The sequence below is a fragment of the Schistocerca gregaria genome, chromosome 8 (genome assembly GCF_023897955.1).
Source record: "Schistocerca gregaria isolate iqSchGreg1 chromosome 8, iqSchGreg1.2, whole genome shotgun sequence".
NCBI lineage: Eukaryota > Metazoa > Arthropoda > Insecta > Orthoptera > Acrididae > Schistocerca > Schistocerca gregaria.
In genome coordinates this window covers 397,308,108-397,329,334 of record NC_064927.1, presented here as the reverse complement: position 1 = coordinate 397,329,334, position 21,227 = coordinate 397,308,108, and the positions used below count along the sequence as shown (strand labels likewise).

General features: G+C 40.5%; 1 protein-coding gene across 2 annotated transcripts in view; it reads right to left on the bottom strand.

Annotated features, from left to right (window-relative positions):
* LOC126284927 (nuclear receptor corepressor 1-like) overlaps positions 1–21,227 on the bottom strand; it is a 355,946-nt gene that overhangs the window by 231,518 nt on the left and 103,201 nt on the right. For both annotated transcript variants that reach the window (XM_049984190.1, XM_049984191.1), the window contains exon 2: positions 8,874–9,048. In XM_049984190.1, coding sequence (XP_049840147.1) covers positions 8,874–9,048 — 175 coding nt within the window. The remainder of the gene's footprint in view (positions 1–8,873; positions 9,049–21,227) is intronic.

Sequence of the window (21,227 nt, the reverse complement as noted above, 5' to 3'; positions counted from 1 at the left end):
CACTGAAGGAAAACTCTCCTTTTATAGAGGACCATCTCTGCCACGTCATTAACTTGCAAAGAGCACACGCTCCTCCCAGGGGCAGTGCCAGCACTGGACCTGCTGTGAATTTTAATTCTGCTGGGTCACTGGCAAGAAGCAGATGCCTGCCAAGGATGAATGCCACCAGTCCAAGTTCCCAAGACTACTTTTATTAATACACATCATCACAACTTAATTGTAGCAAACAATATTTAAAAAATTAAAAAATGGGTTACAGGAATATTAAAACTGCAAAAAAAAAAAAAAAATTATATCCGAAAGCTCCGGTACGCTGTAGGGTATAAAACAAATTCTATGTTAAATGTCTCGGGTATGTTGTCGCTTAATCTACAAATTATTGGATTGTTGTTATAAAGCTATAATGAAGTCCTATTTCTTCCAATTAATAGTTATCGCCTATTTTTTTCTCTCCAGAATCATTTATTTATATTTTGTAGCATTCTCTTGTCCCTTCCAAAATATATTACATTTTCTTTAATGTGTGAAACAAATTTAAACATGTCTTTTCTCATTATTTATATGCCATCAAGAGATCTCTTCAAACCAACAAGAGACCTTTGTGACATGCCCCAAAAGTACTTTCTTCACTTTTTATGTTAAATAAAAAAGTAACATTTACTCTCATAGATGAACTTCATTTATGTTCCCCCAATAATAATCACTTGCTGCAACTATTCCTGAAATATACAGCAAGGTGAAACATTAATAATCAAAGACTTCTTAATTTTTTGAGCAGCTCATTCTGTTTCTCCTCCAAGAAAGATCTGTGTATTTTATATGATCCAGGTTTTCCTTTGGCCATTTTGATTCTTGCCTAAGATGGCTGCTTCCTTACCAAAAGCATGAGTTCTAGGGTAAACTTTTTCTGTTTGTCCTGCAGGCTGTTACAATTTCTCTTGGCAAGAAGTACACTTCTTTCACTCGAGAGTGTTGCAGTTTCCTTAATTTCTTCCTAAATTTCAAGTTTAAAACTTTTCTGGTGACTACTGTGTGATTTTTAAAGATGATTATTTTTGTTTTGCTCTAAAATACTTCATGTGGAATAAATGTCTAGTAACTAACAATTTGAAAATAGTTTTGAAGGAGTATGCTGCTGCTAGTGTTTTGATCTGGTAGTGGAAGAATGTGTAATTATAACATGGTACCTGTAGTGCTATGAGACCATAGTATTGAGTTCCGTCTTAAGTGTGTGGATATGCCCCAGCAGAATTGTATGGCTGACCACACAAATTGGCACACAGTAGAATTAGCTTACTCCATGTTATCTTCTTGCAAGTCACCTAAATCATTTTGGGCTCAAATGTGCTGGGAAGTCAAGCGTTCGAGGTAAATCACTTTCCAAGTTGTGGACTGGCAAAGTGTTTTAGTTGTTTACAAAGATGATTATAAAATTGTGGAGTCCATCAAAACATTGTGTAATGAAATCGAGCAGTGTTGATTATCCACCAGAGAAGTTATGTACAACTGGAAACTCGATTGACTGGAGTTCAATTCTGTACTTGAAAAAACAGAAGAGGAAAGTGACTCGATTAAATAACTCGTGATCGAATGTGAAAGTTAAGTCTGTCATCGATCAATTGGAGACTAGTAACAAACAATGTTTGGGTGAATTACAAAATTGTACCCAGTTTGTAAAATACATTAACCTGTGAGATTTAGTGATTTTGAATTAGATTACTGGGCACATCGGTCTCGAGAAACAAATACATTAATCTGCTTGACAAAAGCACTCCATGAAAATTCCAACAAAATTCAACAAAGCTACAGAGTCATGATTCCAATAAATGGTATAATGCAATGAAAGAATAAGCAAAGGCCTCTAAAGAACATGAGAACTGGATTTGGTAGAACTACCTAAAGGGAAACATGTTATCAATAATTGATGGGTAGTATGTGTAAAATATAAGCCCGATGGATCTACCAATTGATACTGTGCTCATTTGTTTGTTTAAGTGTAGTATTTGATTATGATGAAAATTCTAGTCCAGTTGCTAGCCATGAGTCTATTTGTACCTTAAGAGCAATTGCAGATGATGAAAACTTGAAATTTGGACACAGAAATCTGTATCAGTCAACCATGAAGGATTCAATGACAAGTCAGGTCATGTCAGTCACCTCAAGATTATACGGACTTAAGCAATCACCTCATTGTTGGAAAAATAAATTTGACTCATTCATGAATAAAATGGATTTATACATTTGACAGCAGATCCACATTTATATTGGGAATTCCAAGCAAATGCTCAATGTACTGTATTTATCAGACAAATACAGATTGGAACCTTTGCAGTTGTGTACTTAGTATCAAATTCTTTAGCAGAATGTTCTCCCATTTGTGTTTTTCCATTTCCGTTGTTTGCTACCGTATTTCCAGAGTGAACAGGTCCACAGTTAGAGCAACTATTGTTTTCTCTGTATTTCTTCCATGCTCCCATTATCTTACAATCATCTGTACATGGATGATCAGTGTCTGTGTGTACTATAACAAAAGATGTAATGAAAACTATCACCACAATTAACATGGATTCCCAAGTTATTTATCATTTGGCCAAAAACTTGATCTAACACTGAACCAAATTACACTGCATGTAAAGCCTCATCAATGACACATCAGTTCAGGTCTGTTCTAATTCCTTATGTATGTAGTTCTCTATTATTTAGAAATCCCTTTCAGTTCTTCAGTTAGAGATGATGGTGCAAAACAGGATGAACACTTAAATTGAAGCAGAAGTACTATATCTGTGAAATGCAAGGGATATGTATTGATCTTATAGAACACAGCAAGATTTATTCCCGATATATCAAAAAGAAAATGCTTCATTTTGAACATCTTAAATAAGGTCCAAATGGTGACGTCTCCTGGACCCTTAACCTTGCTCTTGGTTGTCTTCTAAGGACTATTTCTGTGCTTCATAATGTTGAAGACATCTTTGGCACAGAACAATGCCCTAGACCAAATCTCAATGCCCATAAAATAAAATATGAAGAACTTAGATCGCTAGCCAGTACTAAGCAAAGAACAGAAGACTGAAAGGTGGAAGCAATACATATGGGCTACACAAGGGAAATGAACTTTGAAGATAGTATTATAGAACAGAACAGGAAGTAGATGAGATGAGATGGAAGAAAGGATACTACCAGAAAGAGTGCTGAATGACCAAATTTGAAACGAGGCACCTGGAATAAACAATAATGCTTCAGAATTATTAAAATCCTTAGTAACACATACCAAGACATAAATATAATAAGAATTGAAATTCTGGAAGAAAACAACTTCAGTGAAGATCAGTCTGAATTCTGGAGAAATGCAAGAACAAGAGAGGCAATAAGGATCCTAAAATTTCTTCTGAGAAGAAAGAGTTCAGTATGGTAAACCTATGTTTAGGGCATTTTTTAAAGGTTTTTAAAGTGTTGATTGATATACATTTTTTGGAATTCTGACATTAGCAGGAATAAAATGCAAGAAGCAAAAGGTTATGTACAACTAGTATAGGAACCGGACTGCTGCTATAAGAGTAAAGGATATGAAATGGAGCAGTAGTTGAGAAGGGATTGAGACCAAATTCCGGCCTATTCCCAAAGTTATTCAATCTCTTTACACAGCAACCTGTAAAGGAAATCAAAGAGAAATTTTAAATGCAAATTAAAATCTAGGTAGGAGAAATAAAAACCTTGAGGCTTCCATGGCAAGTGTCATTTTGAATAAAAAAGAAAATTGTGTATTATGCAACGTCAGTATGAAAGACTAAGGCAACTAAATTGCTTGTTTCGACTAACTTCACATCAGTCTTCTTCACGGTGTTTAACTGCCCTGAAGAAGGCTGCTACAAAGCCAGATGGAACACTGGAAACTTAGTTGCTTTAATATTTTATAATGATGTAGCCCAATATTCAAAATTATTTTATATACATAAACATCAAGGTTTGATGATGACAGTGTCAGACACAGCAAAGGACTTGAAAGAGCAGTACAATGGAATGGATAATGTCTTGATACGTAGTTGAATTAAATCATGCAATGCCGACGTAATTAGATAAAGAACTGATATGGTAGAAAATGAGTTTTATTACTTAGGTTACTTAGAAGTTATGAAGTGCAGATTGTCAATAGGAAGAAAAGTGTTACTGAAAATGAGAAATCTGTTAGGTCAAATACATATTTAAATGTTAAGAGGTCTTTTCTGAAAAGTCCAGTGAAGCACTGTTCAGATGAGATATGTGAGCAATAAACTGTTCATATAAGCAGAGAATAGAATTTTTTGAAATGTATGGCTACAGAAGAGTCCTTACAAAAATATGGGTAGATCAGATAATGAATGGGGTGTTGAATGAAATTTGGAAAAGTAAAATTTATGCCCTAACTCAAAAAAAGAAAGGATCAGCTGATAGGGCATCCTAACACATCAACAAATTGTCAATTTGATAACGGAGGGAAATGGAGGCACAGAGGAGGACAGAGTTACAATAATGTCGACTGGTGAGTGTACTGTTTTCAAAGGTTTGGATGTCAATACAACCATGCAAATTATGCCTCACCATACAATATCATCTGGACTACCACAACGTTCATGTTCAACAAGTTTCTGGCTACATTACACGTTCCTACTTTTCACCATATAGGGCTATGTCCAGAATTACGAATCAGATTGAATCTGTTCTCATCCGAGAAGAGAACAAGATCCAACTCCTCATAGATCAAAGAGAACGAGAACAACAACAACAGTTTAATGTGCACTCTGTGCAATTTAATATGTTTCCAAAGACTCAAACTGATTTCAAAGGATTAAGAACCAATGTAGGCTGAACCACCAACTTTTGGACTGGTAACGTTGAGAGTCTACCCACTGTAGCAATGACTGACATGATACATAAGATACAGTCAGAAAGCAGAGCTGTTATCCAGGGTGTTAAAAATGTATCCATATTATGAGAGGTGGTAATACAGACCAAAACCAGACAAAAATGTACAATAAGTATGGGCTCTAAAACGCATACCTTAAAGAGTTATGAGCACTTGCTTATCTTCATTAACGTGAAACACATCTCTTCTAATGAACAAGCGCTCATAGCTCTTAAGGTGTGTGTTTAGAGCCTGTTTTAACATGACAAATTTTTAAAATTTTTTTTGGTTGTTTTTTTGGTCCAAACTATCTCCACCCAAAATATGGAAAGCAAACATTTGCAGTAGAAGAGAGAGGTTTCACAGTAGCAAAGATACACAAGGGCTCATAGGATAGCCTTTTTTGTCTTGTTTTGATCCATACTGCCTCATCTCAAAATATGCAACACCTTTTTTTTTTTTTTTTTTTTTTAACTCATTCTATATTCTTCTGTATTGTCAACCATCGCATATACATAGGTACAGGGTCCAGTCATATTAATTTGAACACCACCTACATTTGATGTCAACTTGCAATAACTACTCACAGTACGGAAAGAGGCAGCACTAGCAGAGGAGGGCGTATAAATCATGCAGACGGGATGCGCAAAACAGTGCAGTTGTCATCATAATGTGGTAACTGGGTAATATCTGTAATGTTGCAAAGGACATGATAATTGGCTTCAATGCCAAGGGTGGAAGCATTTATGAATGGCTAAACTGTTAGCATGTCGCCATAGTTAAAGTATAACGTATGTTGCCAAATGGCACTATCCAAACATGGCACCAAGGCAACTGCGGGAGCACTATGGGCCATAGATGGCCGGGGTCAACAACAGGTACAAAGAGGTGTAAGGGTGAATAGGTGTGCAACTGTTGAACAACTGTCCACCCAGATGAACCGAAGGGCTACCAACAGAGCCTCCACAGCGAATGTTCAGTAAACGCTGCTGTGTATGGGACTCTGCAGCATGCACCAGTGCTGACTCCCGTTCATTGGCGACAAAGGCTGGCGTTTGCAGGTCAACACAACTGGACATGCACTGAGTGGCGACATGTGACCTTTTCATATGAGCCACATTTTACGTTCCATCAGACAGATGGCCCTCGGCATGTACGGTGTGAAATGTCCAAAAGCAAACACCCCGCAACTATCATCGGAAGGGTGCGGACCGGAACAGGCAGTATTACGGCCTGGGGAATGTTTTCGGGGCATTCCCTGACTTATCTCGTCATTCTGGAAGTCACGATGGATCAATACATGCATGTATTTATCCTCAGGAAGCAAGTCCACACCTACATGCAATTTTTGTTTTTCCTCGGCAGTCGGCACATTGCCATCTACCACGAGGACAAAGCATCGTGTCACACAGCTTGCACTGTATGTGAGTGGTTCATGGAGCATCAGGATGAGTTTACTATACTCCTCTGGCCACCAAAATCCACGTCACAAAACCCAAATGACAATCTGTGAGACCACATCCACTCGGCTGATCATGCCACACAGACTCTCAACAAAGGAACCTTATGCAGTAGGCCACGGCATTGGAGTCAGCATAATTCCACATCTCTGTCAGTACCTTGCAGAACCACACTGATACACTTCCTGCACATCTCGCAGCAGTCCGTGCTGCAACAGGTGGTAAATCTAGTTTCTGATAGGTGGTCCACACCTAACTGGACAATGTAAGTGCCAATGAAAAATAAGTGTTTGATGTAAGTGAAGCACTAAAGGCAGTAATACACTGAAGTGCCAAAGAAACTGGTATAGGCAGGTGTATTGAAATACAGAGATATGTAAACAAGCAGAATATGCCACTGCAGTCGGCAACACATATATAAGACAACAAGTGTCTGGCGCAGCTGTTATATTGGTTACTGCTGCTACAATTGCAGGCTATCACAATTTAACTGAATCTGAACATGGGTTTATAGGCGGCGACGAGTGATGGGACACAGCATCTCCGAGGTAGTGATGAAGTGCGGACACTTTATGAGTGTCCCATCAATATCAGGAATCCAGTAAAATGTCAAACCTCCGAGGAAAAAAATCCTGCAAGAATGGGACCCATGTGACGGAACTGACCCCCCCACAAACTGCTGCAGATTTCAACGCTGGGCCATCAACAAGTGTCACTGTGCGGACCATTCAACGAAACATCATCGTTATGGGCTTTTGGCCCACTTGTGTACCCACAATGACCGCACGACACAAAGCTTTGCAGCTCGTCTGGGTCCATCAACGCAGACATTGGACTGTTGATGACTCTAAACACGTTGCCTGGGCAGACGAGTCTCATTTCAAATTGTATCAAGCGGCTAGACATGTACAGGTATGGGAACAACCTCATGAATCCATGGGCCCTGAATGTCAGCAATGAACTGTCAAGCTGGTGGAGGCTCTGTAAAGGTGTAGGGCGAGTACAGTTGGAGTGATATGGGACCCCTGAAACGTCTAGATACGAGTTGACAGGTGACATGTATGTAAACATCCCGATTGATCACTGACATCCATTTGTTTCCACTGTGCAGTGTGACGGACTTGGGCAATTCCAGCAGAACAATGAGAAACCCCAAACGTCTATAATTGATACAGAGTGGCTCCATGACCACTCTTCTGAGTCACTGACCACTAAATTCCCCAGTCATGAACATTACTGAGCATATCTGGGATGCCTTGCAAAGTGCTGTTCAGAAGAGATCTCCACCCCCTTGTACTCTTACGGATTTATGGGCAGCCCTGCAGGATTCATGGTGTCAGTTCCCTCCAGCACTACTTCAGACACTAGCCGAGTCCATGCCACGTCGTGTTGCGGCACTTCTGACAAGGGAACCTCCCCATTGCACCCCCTTCAGATTTAGTTATAGGTTGGCACAGTGGATAGGCCTTGAAAAACTGAACAGAGATCAATGGAGAAAACAGGAAGAAGTTGTGTGGAACTATGAAAAAACTAAGCAAAATATACAAACTGAGTAGCCCATGCGCAAGATAGGCAACATGAAGGAGAGTGCGAGCTAACGACCGCCGGTTCTCCGTGGTCCCATGGTTAGTGTGAGCAGCTGCGGAACGAGAGGTCCTTCGTTCAAGTCTTCCCTCGAGTGAAAAGTTTAATTTTTTATTGTCAGACAACTATTGTTATGTCCGTCCGTCCGATGCGAGGTAACTCCTCTGTAGTATGGGGACGCTATACCTAAACAAACATCGAAAGACACGACGTCAGTCGACTACAGCGCACGGAAGAGAGAGTATTCCTGCTAACGAGGTTCCCTGGCTGGCAGTTAACTGTTCGCTACTTTGGACGAGAGTGGATTAAACACGTGAAATGTATGATGTGGGCAATATGAATCCGGCAAATATAGCTCGCGACTTCTACATCGACATCCATACTCGCGCTATTCGTCCACGAGACTCAGAGGGCCTTAGACACGGGTTCACAGGTAGATGCCGTGTTTCTTGACTTCCGCAAGGCGTTCGATACAGTTCCCCACAGTCTTTTAATGGACAAAATAAGAGCATATGGACTATCAGACCTATTGTATGATTGGATTGACGAGTTCCTAGATACCAGAACGCAGCATGTCATGCTCAATGGAGAGAAGTCTTCCGAAGTAAGAGTGTTTTCAGGTGCGACGCAGGGGAGTGTCATAGGACCGTTGCTATTCACAATGTACATAAATGACCTTGTGGATGACATCGGAAGTTCACTGAGGCTTTTTGCGGATGATGCTGTGGTATATCGAGAGGTTTTAACGATGGCAAATTGTACTGAAATGCAGGAGGATCTGCAGCGAATTGACGCATGGTGCAGGGAATGGCAATTGAATCTCAATGTAGACAAGTATAATGTGCTGCGAATACACAGAAAGAAAGATCCCATATCACTTAGCTACAATATAGCACGTCAGCAACTGGAAGCAGTTAATTCCATAAATTATCTGTGACGGTACTGACGGTGGCTCGGACGCTGTAGAGGGCCTCCCGGAAGGGCACGTAGGCGGCGGCGGCGGCGGCTTGCTGCACGAAGCGGCCCGGGTAGGCGGCCGCGTAGGGCGCGGGCCGGCTGCCGGGGGACAGCGCCGCCGGCCGCCCCGCCTTGTACGGCACCGGCCCGTCCGGCTGCGCCGCCCTGCAACACCACACCAACACTCCGTCTCAGCACACTTATAAAGCATTGCAAAATAAACTTTAAAAATGTCACATAAATACCATCTCTGAAGGATTTTCTACACTGCAATGGAATACGCACTGAATTTAAACCAATCAGACATTGTATTTCACATGGCAGTCCTCTGTTCTTTCTCATATACACTACTGGCCATTAAAATGCTACACCACGAATATGACGTGCTACAGATACGAAATTTAACCGACAGGAAGAAGATGCCGTGATATGCAAATGATTAGCTTTTCAGAGCATTCACACGAGATTGGCGCCGGTAGCGACACCTACAACGTGCTGACATGAGTGAAGTTTCCAACCGATTTCTCATACACAAACAGCAGTTCCGGCGTTGCCTGGTGTAACGTCGATGTGATGCCTCGTGTAAGGGTGAGAAATAGTACCATCACGATTCCGACTATGATAAAGGTCGGATAGTAGCCTATCGCGATTGCAGTTATCGTATCGCGACATTGCTGCTCGCGTTGGCCGAGGTCCAATGACTGCTGGCAGAATACGGAATCTGTGGGTTCAGGAGGGTAATACGGAACGCCGTGCTGGATCCCAACGGCCTCGTATCACTAGCAGTTGAGATGACAGGCATCTTAACCCCATGGCTGTAACGGATCGTGCAGCCACGACTCGATCCCTGAGTCAACAGATGGGGACGTTTGCAAGACAACAACCATCTGCACGAACAGATCGACGACGTTTGCAGCAGCATTGACTATCGGATCGGAGACCATGGCTGTGGTTACCCTTGACACTGCATCCGGACAGGAGCGCCTGCGATGGTGTACTCAACGACGAAACTGGGTGCACTAATGGCAAAACGTCATTTCTTCGGATGAATCCAGGTACTGTTTACAGCATCAGTGTTTGGCGACATTGCGGTGAACACACATTGGAAGCGTGTATTCGTCATCGCCATACTGGCGTATCACCTGGCTTGATGGTATGGGGTGCCATTGGTTACTCGTATCGATCACCTCTTGTTCGCATTGCCGGCACATTGAATAGTGGACGTTACATTTCAGATGTGTTACGACCCGTGGCTCTACCCTTCATTCGATCCCTGTGAAACCCTACATTTCAGCAGGATGCTGCACAACGGCATGTTCCAGCTCTTTACGGGCCATTCTGGATACAGAAAATGTTCGACTGCTGCCCTGGCTAGCACATACTCCAGATCTCTCGCCAATTGAAAAGTCTTGTCAATGGTGGCTGAGCAACTGGCTCGTCATAATACGCCAGTCACTGCTCTTGATGAACTGTGGTATCCTGTTGAAACTGCATGGGCAGCTGTACCTGTACACGCCATCTAAGCTCTGTTTGACTCAATGCCCAGGTGTACCAACGCCGTTATTACGGCCAGAGGTGGTTGTTTTGGGTACTGATTTTTTTAGGATCTATGCACCCAAACTGCGTGAAAATGTAATCACATGTCAGTTCTGGAATAATATATTTGCCCAATGAATACCCGTTTATCATCTGCATTTCTTCTTGGTGTAGAATTTTAATGGCCAGTAGTGAACAATCAGTTTAACACGTCACGGCTGCAAAATACTAACGCGAATTCTTTACAGACGAATGGAAAAACCGGTAGAAGCCGACCTCGGGGAAGATCAGTTTGGATTCCGTAGAAATATTGGAACACGTGAGGCAATACTGACCCTACGACTTATCTTAGCAGCTAGATTAAGAAACGGCAAACATACGTTTCTAGCATTTGTAGACTTAGAGAAAGCTTTTGACAATGTTGACTGGAATACTCTCTCTCAAATTCTGAAGGTGGCAGGGGTAAAATACAGGGAGCGAAAGGCTATTTACAATTTGTACAGAAACCAGATGGCAGTTATAAGAGTAGAGGGACATGAAAGGGAAGCAGCGGTTGGGAAGGGTGTGAGACAGGGTTGTAGCCTCTCCCCGATGTTATTCAATTTGTATATTGAGCAAACAGTAAAGGAAACAATAGAAAAATTCGGAGTAGGTATTAAAATCCATGGAGAAGAAATAAATTCGCCGATGACATTGTAATTCTGTCAGAGACAACAAAGGACTTGGAAGAGCAGTTGAATGCAATGGACAGTGTCTTGAAAGGACGATGTAAGATGAACATCAACAAAAGCAAAACGAGGATAATGGGATGTAGTCGAATTAAGTCGGGTGATGCTGAGGGAATTAGATTAGGAAATGAGACACTTTAAGTAGTAAAGGAGATTAGCTATTTGCGGAGCAAAATAACTGATGATGGTCGAAGTAGAGAGGATACAAAATGTAGACTGGCAATGGCAAGGAAAGCGTTTCTGAGGAAGAGAAATTTGTTAACATCGATTATAGATTTAAGTGTTAGGAAGTCGTTTCTGAAAGTATAGTTTGGACAAGAAGAGAACACAAGCTTTCGAAATGTGGTGCTACAGAAGAATGCTGAAGATTAGGTGGGTAGATCACATATCTAATGAGGAGGTGCTGAATAGGATTGGGGAGAAGAGAACTTTGTGGCACAACCTGGCTACATAAAGGGATCTGTTGGTAGGGCATGTTCTGAGGCATCAAGGGATCACCAATTTATTATTGGAGGACAGCGTGGAGGGTAAAAATCGTAGAGGGAGACCAAGAGATGAATACGCTAAGCAAATTCAGAAGGATGTAAGCTGCAGTACGTACTGGGAGATGAAGCAGCTTGCACAGGATAGAGTAGCACGGAGAGCTGCATCAAACCAGTCTCTGGAGTGAAGCCCATAACAACAACAACAACAACAACAACAACATGTTTTCGGAAACGAAAACACTGTTTGATCAGAGCTATATAGATGTAAATTGAAATTACGCTGGTACTACGATTACCGATTCGAAAAAGTTCTGGATATCAATATCTCTGAATAAGCTGATGTGAACTATCTTGAAGTAAGTCATCTTTTTGTGGTCATTTATTACAAATACGTGGAATTATTCAAATAAAGTCTACCTAATCATGACCTAGAACTGATTAATGACTGCAGAAATTCCGCCACTGAGATGTACCGGATGGTTGAAAATGAAGTCCAGCTACTTACAGAGGTCTCTGACTATCGTATGGAACAAAACTTGCTAGATATTCTGAAGTCTTAATGCGGAAGTGATTTACGCTGGAAAAAAAAGAGAGATTATTTTAGCCACCAGGTGCAGATCTAGTGCTGTGAATGCAAGAATGATGCAAGGAAATGTTTCCGTCTGTAAAGGATTAGGAACGGGATGCGCGCAGAAAAGGTCGGACGAGTGAGAAAGGAAAGCAAAAATGTTGATTTTATAATTAACCACCGATTACACAGTTTATTCAATATAAGGACCAGACACGACGATGAGATGCTGTAAATCGCCAGATTTGCACCTGCTGGTCAACATTGGCCACTATTTTTTTTCTAGCGTAAATCGGTTCCGGATTAATGCATTGGAATATTCACCTGACTTTCGTCGCCATATGATAATTACAGCCCACACCGAATCTTCCTGAGTAGCAGCACTTTCATTATAATCACCCGGTATTTGCTGCAACTGCAGTGAAGGCAGGAGAAAGCGATGTAATAACCTGCAGTTTCGTAAGATGTAAAGTTTGACGTTTTTGCAGATGACAGCAAAAAGGCAGTACAGCAAATACCTGATTATCTGGTTAATGTGGATCAACACTGCACAAAAATCGTGAACACACGGGTGATGTAAAATATAAGTATGTTTACCGGAAACTTACAAAACATGCTACTTGTCACATCTGAAGGCCCAATGCATTATTTAACCCTGTGGTGCATAGCGTCCACTACAGCTGTTAAAGGTAGCTTCTTTGGCACTTTCAATCAGTCCAGATGCTGCAAATGCACACAGATCACTGCAGTGGCCACTCCATACAGGTGTTGGGTCCTGCATGCATCTGCAGCCTCATGACTGATTGAAAACCACGGAAAATTGACCATTATAAGTTGAAAACCACGGAAAATTGACCATTATAAGTTGTCCACTGCAGTGAAATTCATGCACCACAGAGTTAAGCGACACTCGGCGGCAACAACAGTCTTAAAAGGTCGTTCTTTAGCTGTTGGGGGAAGGCAATGGTGCAGATAGGAAATGAGTCGTGAAGAATGGTTCAAATGGCTCTGAGCACTATGGGACTTAACATCTATGGTCATCAGTCCCCTAGAACTTAGAACTACTTAAACCTAACTAGCCTAATAACATCACACAACACCCAACCATCACGAGGCAGAGAAAATCCCTGACCCCGCCGGGAATCGAACCCGGGAACCCGGGCGTGGGAAGCGAGAACGCTACCGCACGACCACGAGATGCGGGTAGTCGTAAGAATACAACGCAAGAGTCTCTGCAGTTACCTCACGATGAAATGGGAAACAGTGGGAAAAAAGTTCAATGGTGTCCGAGTGTGCAATTTGGGGCTTACATCGTCTTCCGTCAGAAAAGCATGATTCACACGCATAGTAGTCTATTCTAAACGAAACCATTCGCTCAAATTATAACAGAGTACCATAAATTTTATGAGATGATACTCGTGTAATTAACATAATTTCAAATATTAGGCATATTCGGTAACAGTCGAATCACATCGATCCGTATGGATTCTTTTGTAGTAGTTTTTGACGTGGACTGGCATGCAACACCGAGTTTAGTGCGACGGATCTCCAAACGCAGAAGCGTCCGTGTGGTTAAAGACTTCTGAAATGTTGCGTGCAACTGACCTTATCTACTGACATGTTAACTTTAAGGGAACAGTGACCTTTCGGCTCCTGTTTATTGAAGCATTTTGCCAACAACTAGGCGCAGACGACCTACTTAAAAAGATCACAAAATTAATAGTTTGCACAGTAAGTCAATTTTTTACACTGCCTACACAGGCACACAACATCTACCTAAGGAATGTTGCCAAGGGACCAACGGTAGCCGAAAAAGAATAACAAATGAGAACTCGGCAAAGGCGATTAGCATTCATACAGAAAATTTTAAACGAGTGACTGCAGCAGAAGATTAATGTCGTTTGTGTACTTTTTAATGTTTGTGATTAATATTGAACAAACAACAAATAGTAACATTATTCACACTTTATGGGAAACGACTAAACGTTTCAATTATGATGAGATATAATTTGTAATGTTTTTATGATTGTATTACCTGTTGCAAATGACTGTATTCTTTAAGAAAGTGTTCGATGAATACGATAAACGTATAAGGTCACCCATCATTACGCCGATCTCGAATGAATAAGTGACCTTGCCATTATTTAGCTTCGAGCTGTCCCTGCCATATCGCGAATGATGTCTTCTTTGGTGCGATCTAGGATTTGGCAGGATTATATACTAAAACTTTCAAAGTTTGCTCCAGATTTCCAGTCATTAAAACAGAGAGACAGCATATAACTGAAATCACTATTTCTATCAGCTTGACATACTGATTCTACACCTGTGGTGTCAATATAGTTACATGTCAGTTCTGAGATATTTTGGTGTTAAAAAGGAGTTAGAATGGAAAGCCCACACTTTCGTCTCGTCGTCACTGAAAAGTGGCACCAGTGAGAAAAAAATGTTGACGGACTGATAAGCCACTCACGGTAGATACAGCTGCAACCAGGGAGTAAATGCAGCAACTTGCTAGTCGCATCCTCAAAGCTCTTCTAAAGCTAAGTTAGTTACTTCTGACGTAGCAATTTTAGAGCAAGTATATGATGTGTGGGGTTGAGCCTATGGTTGGGATACGTGTGGTGATGGTGGTGGTGGGGTTGAACTGGGGGGGGGGGGGAGGAGACCACAGCTGAAAGGAGAGGGATATAGTTAGTGGGAGACAGGGAAGGGGGTAGAAGCAAGGAAGAAGACGAGATCAGAAAGACATCTCTTCCCAGCTGGTCGATATGATCAGTAGTCAAAAGTAAGATTAGTTACAGGCCTAACAAAGGATGTCAACAGTATAGAGCGATTAATTATTATTTCTATTTAGAGAAGGCTTGCTGCAGTGCATAAGCAACCATTTGCTATTTCAAAAGCAAAAGAAATGCTGCTGGAGTTCACCAGTCAGCCTACTTCGACGAATACAAAAATAGCTGACATGGGAACAGCAGTTGTACAGTTGCTGCAGCAATAATCATTATTTCACACGAATGCCACTCCATCCCTTACGTAACGTTCTCGTCGTTTGCGTGTGACAGCGAACGAATTTCAGGAAGAGAAAATACATTTTCTGTTGGTAACGTCCTGTAAGCGTACGCACCAGAAGCAAATAAACTGAAACAAAAGGCAGAAATTTCAATGTGAGAGACTGAATAATTCCAGTTGCAACAGAGAAAATAACTGAAAAAGGTACATCGGTAGAATGGAAAGTGCGCGCCTTTGGTCTCAAATCCTAGGTAAGAATTTTTGCAACTAATTAAGGTCTCATAAATCAGAAGATTCGATTTTGGGCGTAAGGACCAATTAAAAGGAATAATTAAATCTCAGAGCAATCAAGTAATAATGATTGCTGTTGTTAAATGCACAGTGTCAATAACTATTTCTTCGCCATTTTATCCGCACTTAAATGCATACGACAATCGGCGGTCAGCATATAACAGATGGTTAAACAGGATCGTGTGCTAGAAGAATGCCACTTTGAACAAATGATTCATACACAGGCCGGACTACTGTCGGGCCACATGCCTCCTTCACCAGGAAATATTATTCGGTACTACAGAAGATAAAGGTAAATATATTTCACACTTCCATGCAAAACAACAAAAAATGCTATGTTCTATATAAATTACGACAAACTAACAGTCACTATAGAAAGTATTCCTAATTAGCCGAAAAACTCCCAGTATTGATGTGGTGCTACAGCCGATCGTAAACGTAACCCATCCATAGAGCAGAATACAAGACGCCAACAGATTCAAGTACAACCTCTAAATTACAGGTCGTACATAAAAAACAGAAACGACTCATCACACGCACAGGCTTCCCCTTTCCCAGCAGTAGTGTGAAATTGTGAATCATGCACGAATATAACGGGTCAAGATTGCATTAGCATAGACAATATCCGTATGTGCTCGCAGAATGATGAATTGAACTGGTCGAAGAACAGGATATCTTGGAATAACAATACACGGTTCTCATTTGCCAAACACAAAGCAGTTACACTACTAATTTTCTGATCATGCAACTACATAAAGTTGTACAAGAGAGATGGGGTAGGTAACCTGTCTTTTTTATTGTTATTTTAGTAATTTCTATTTAATCTTTTTTAAACAAAAAATCTCTAGTCGGCAGTTCAGGTCATACTTTGGAGGTTTGTTTCAGATAAGGATGTTTGGTAACAGACAGGAACCTTCATCCCCCCCCCCCCCCCCCCCAAACAGTTATTCGATCTCCCGGAATATCTCGGATAGAAAAAGTGTGTCACAAACACCTCAGTACAGTATTCCGCTGGAAGATAAAACTTTAGGGCAAGTTATAAACGCAGTGTCAACAGGAGGGCGTCAATGACATAGTCCATCGTTCTCTAACAGTTCTTGCAGGCAAGACCTAGAGACTAATCTGGAAACGTACGCTTATCAAGAGTTCACTGCTACGAACGAGGCAATGAACTGAGTTTGCTCTTGTTTGATAACGCACAATGAACTTATCAACCGACGTTCAAACAACTGCGCTTAAATTGTTTCCTACGGACGAGCTGCACTTAGTACCTCTTATGTGCCCTTCAAACGCACCAGATGTTCGTAAGAACACAAAACTCAGTGCTCCTACCCATCCCTGCCCCATTTAACTTAGTAATGTCTTCAAGGGTCTGCCGAGTCGTGTTTGATTATTCACGTTTACTGTTTACTGTTCAACTAAAATTAGATATCACGTGTCAACATACGCGAATCAAGGAAAGTAATCAAAAATCGTCATTAGTTAAAACTAGGTCTGATCATCAAATCCACACATTGGGATTACATGACTATTATATAACGTTTTGAATACATTTCCTGGTTAATTTAATTTGACAAACTAGCATTGCTACAATCGTTCAATTCGATAAAATACGCTTTAGAAGACCAATAATTTTAATGATCTGCCAGGAAACAATTTTTATCGATGGACGAAAACTTGTATTATGCAGGGGATAAGATATTATATAAAAGAGAAATATTAATCACAATACTCCTAATATTCGCCTCAATTTCGGCAACTGATCTAAATATTCTCTTAGAATAGACTCAAAACATGAACGCAAACGACTAAGAGCCAAGTGGACGATTACGGACGAAGGAATGTAAACAACTCTGCGAGTGTAAAACAGTCATCTAAGTCGGCGAAAAAATATCAATGCAACAGCTACCAGCGATCTATCATACACATATGCCTTACATTACTTCTTCTGCCAAGTAAAATTTAAGGAACTCTACTGTGATCAACAGCAAAAAACACAACAAAAGAAACTACCATGTCACAATATGGCGATAATCTCTTGGTTTCCCTTAGCACACGTTTCGTTACAATACGGTATGCTGATTCAGACAAGCATATTTACCGTCCATAACTCTCCGAAATCGTAGGCAATTGGGTCATAATTAACGTCCACTGTTACAACACCAAAAAATACTAACAATGAATAAAAATGGACACAGCATCAACAAAGATCACTAAAGTAAATATTATTGGTATCTTACCGCAGTCCCTTAACGTTTACAGTTCTATTGTGTGACTTTGGCAATAACTCAGTTATGAGTCAATTCACAGCCAACTCTTTTTTCTTATTTCCAGCCAGAATTCTAGGTCTCAGCGTACGTTTTCCAACCAATGATAATGTATATGTGAATAAATTATATCAAAGAAGTTAGTTAATCTTGTATTAATTTTATGTATCATCAAAACATAATAGTACCAACAGCGCTGCATCAAACGTGATTTCTAATTTCAAACACATGTTATTGACAGAGGAGTAAGATATTGATGGGTACGGTATTTTGTAATTTCTGGGAGATTAATGAAACCTGTGTGATAGTTATGAAGCATTGGACCTCAGGGCACAGAACAACTTCTGTTCTTGCAAGATGATATCCTTACAGTTTTCTGCCGCAAAACCTTCACATTATCACTGAAATTCAGCGGATCATCATCTTTAAATAGCAGTGTAAACGCAATCTGAGTCACATAGGCACGAATAGATGGTTTAGTAGTTTTGATTAAGTTAATTCGTTACGCCCCTGTTGCTGTATAAGCTTTTATTTCCTTCATATTTCGACGAGACTAGATCCTGCGAACGTCGTTTGACGTTATTCCATTTTCCTGGCTGGTTGGTGAGTAGACTTCAGGTTTGGTAGCAACGTATACAGTGTCTATTTCACGCTCGTAGACACGAAGTAAAGCACACAGGCGATCTACAAGAGCAGTTTGGTTAACACTGCACAAATAGCACGAGCTTGTCTGCACTCATTTTTCAACTGCGATGGAATATATATCATTATTATACATGACTGCTTTTCCGCACGATTTTTTTAAAAATCATGTCTATTCGTCACATGTTTATGAGCTGGTTTCAGGGAAGAAGTTTCATAGCCTCCTTACTCGTTTATTTATTTAATATTCAAAGTCAGAAATTTTCCTGTACTCCCTTCCGCAAACAAAAGATCTAAACATCCTATTTACCTGCCACGACACCTCACATTTTCGGCTATCCAACTGTGAAAGATATATTTAGTTACAAGCCAAACTTCATTCTTCGCTGCCTGACACGAGATGATCATACTGGAACATCGGACACTAACGTAAAACTCGCTATTATGAAAGGGTTTTCAGGTGTTGCTAATAGCATGATACCTGATCAAAGTACCTAAGCGTATGTTGCGTTTAAGTTTTTTGGCTGCTGCTATAAATTAACACAAAACCCGCAAGACGAAATCTGTTTTTGAGCTCAGTCTTTTCTGTGGAGAGGCGTCGGTAAGCTTATTATCTATCATTGGCAGCCACCAAACATCGATGACATTACTGTCACGATGGGCGGAAAGAATGAATTAAAATTTGAGAAACTATTAATAACGGCTATCAATAATGTGAGAGAGGCGTCAGATTATCACTGTTAAAATATAATTAAGTGCAAGAATACTACATATGTTACATTTCTGATCAATTTTAAATCTGTAAACACACAAAGAAGTGCATGTTGTAACTAAGATGTATACGGCAAACACAAACATGTCTCCTGTCTCTTGGCTTCCTCCATATATATAGTTACTTGCATTTCTTCCTGGAAAACAAGCAGCTTACGTTGCTCCACAAAATTGTCTTTATTACACAGATTCATATGTAAGTGTTCAGAAATGTTTAACTCATCGAGTGATAGATAAGCCTCTACTGGTTAATTCCTCTGGCGTTCTGGAAAAAAAAAAAGCGTTTCTCGTCAGTTACTTAAAACCGCTCAGTGTTTGAAAAATATTAATAAGTAAAATTGCATCTGATTTCTTTGATAAATAAATGATTCTGAACTTTGGTGCCCCGGTTCCTGATCACATTATGAATGGATGTATCGGCGATTGAAAGTGCCAGTCCACTGCGACTTACGAAACGTGTTTCTTTAACCTAGATGGAAAACTGGTTACCTGTTTACCACAAATATTTGCAGGGCATTTTAGGACTGCCACCATCGTTTCCCGCAAAAAAGCCTTCTCTCCAAAATCAATTTGCACACTGTCTGGCTAATTACCGGTATCCACAGCCAACGACGATGTGAGTACTGACAGTTTTGTACGTATCCTGTTGAAGTATTAATCCACAAACTAAATTACTATACCGACTTTTTTACGGTCTGGTCTAAAATTCAATTTGGGTTCTGAGCTCTAGTGCAAAAATTTTCTGGCCGCCCGCAGAGATAAATGACAAAATGGGAAGAATCACAAATGTAAGAAAGAATAAATAAAAGTAGGTCGCTACTTCCCTGCTTAATTCTACTAGTTCTAAATATTCCCAAAGATATAAAAGGACATACATAAATAACATCTTTCTACAACCTTTTGTGCAATCTGTGATTCACACAGATTTGTTGGCTTTTTCCTCACGCAATTATTATTTCGCGAAAGGTGGTATGCGGAAATGCATAAGCGCCTATTCCGCAAGTAAGCCATTACTTATTAGTTTAAATTTAAGTAAAGAGGTATTCAGTGTGCTTTATAGTCCACAGCGTCCTCACTGTCTGTCTGTCTGTCTGTCTAGTGTGTGTGTGTGTGTGTGTGTGTGTGTGTGTGTGTGTGTGTGTGTGTGTGTGTGTGAGTGAGTGAGTGAGTGAGTGAGTGAGTGAGAGAGAGAGAAAATGAGAGAGAGAGAGAGAGAGAGAGAGAGACGTACTTCGCTGTTTTAAAACTGTAATAAACTGTTCTCAAATGCAATCCATGGATGCTATGTTGTCAAATTTACTGTGATAATATCTCCCGCTTGAAGTTCTATTTCACACTGATCAAGACTGAAAATGTTTTAACAGTCTTTAACTAGATGCTTGCTGCGTTATTCCGCACGCATTGACGAGTTCAAGAAGTGCTAGTGCTACTGCACGTTCATCAACGAAGATAATGAGCAGCCGCGTTTACACAGAGCAGATGAAGCAAAAAAAATCGTTGCACATACCAAAAATCACTAGGTTCTTCAGCAAATTTTTTTTTTAAAAGTTCCCATTCAACAGTTGTGTCAGTAAGTCCCTTCCAAGATCGGTTCATCTTCGCTATTTGTTGCGAAAAATTTGTCCTCCGAACTGCACTGTTTTTATGATGCGCGCCTCACATCTCTACCAGAAAGTTTCCTGCGAGAAAAAGTACGTAAGATTTCAGATCGTTATTGGAGTTGTGAGTACAAAGTTCATTGAAGCAGCATCAAAACAAACAAGTCTCCTGTCTCTCGGCTTCCTCCATTTGCGCTCTCTGGCTTGCAATCTTCAGTCCACAACAATGGAAGTGATTTCTGGAAATTATTATATGAAAGCCATACAAAAGCCTGTTACCCGATACCTGAAAAGATAACAGATTCTATGATGCATACGACAGTTGAAAACTTAATCACTTTATATGTATCACCGTCGAATATAAACGGAAGACGGTTATCAATGTGTTATCGGTAATGTGTAATGTAACTTCTGTTGAAATATTTAATTCATTGATAAAACAGACCGCT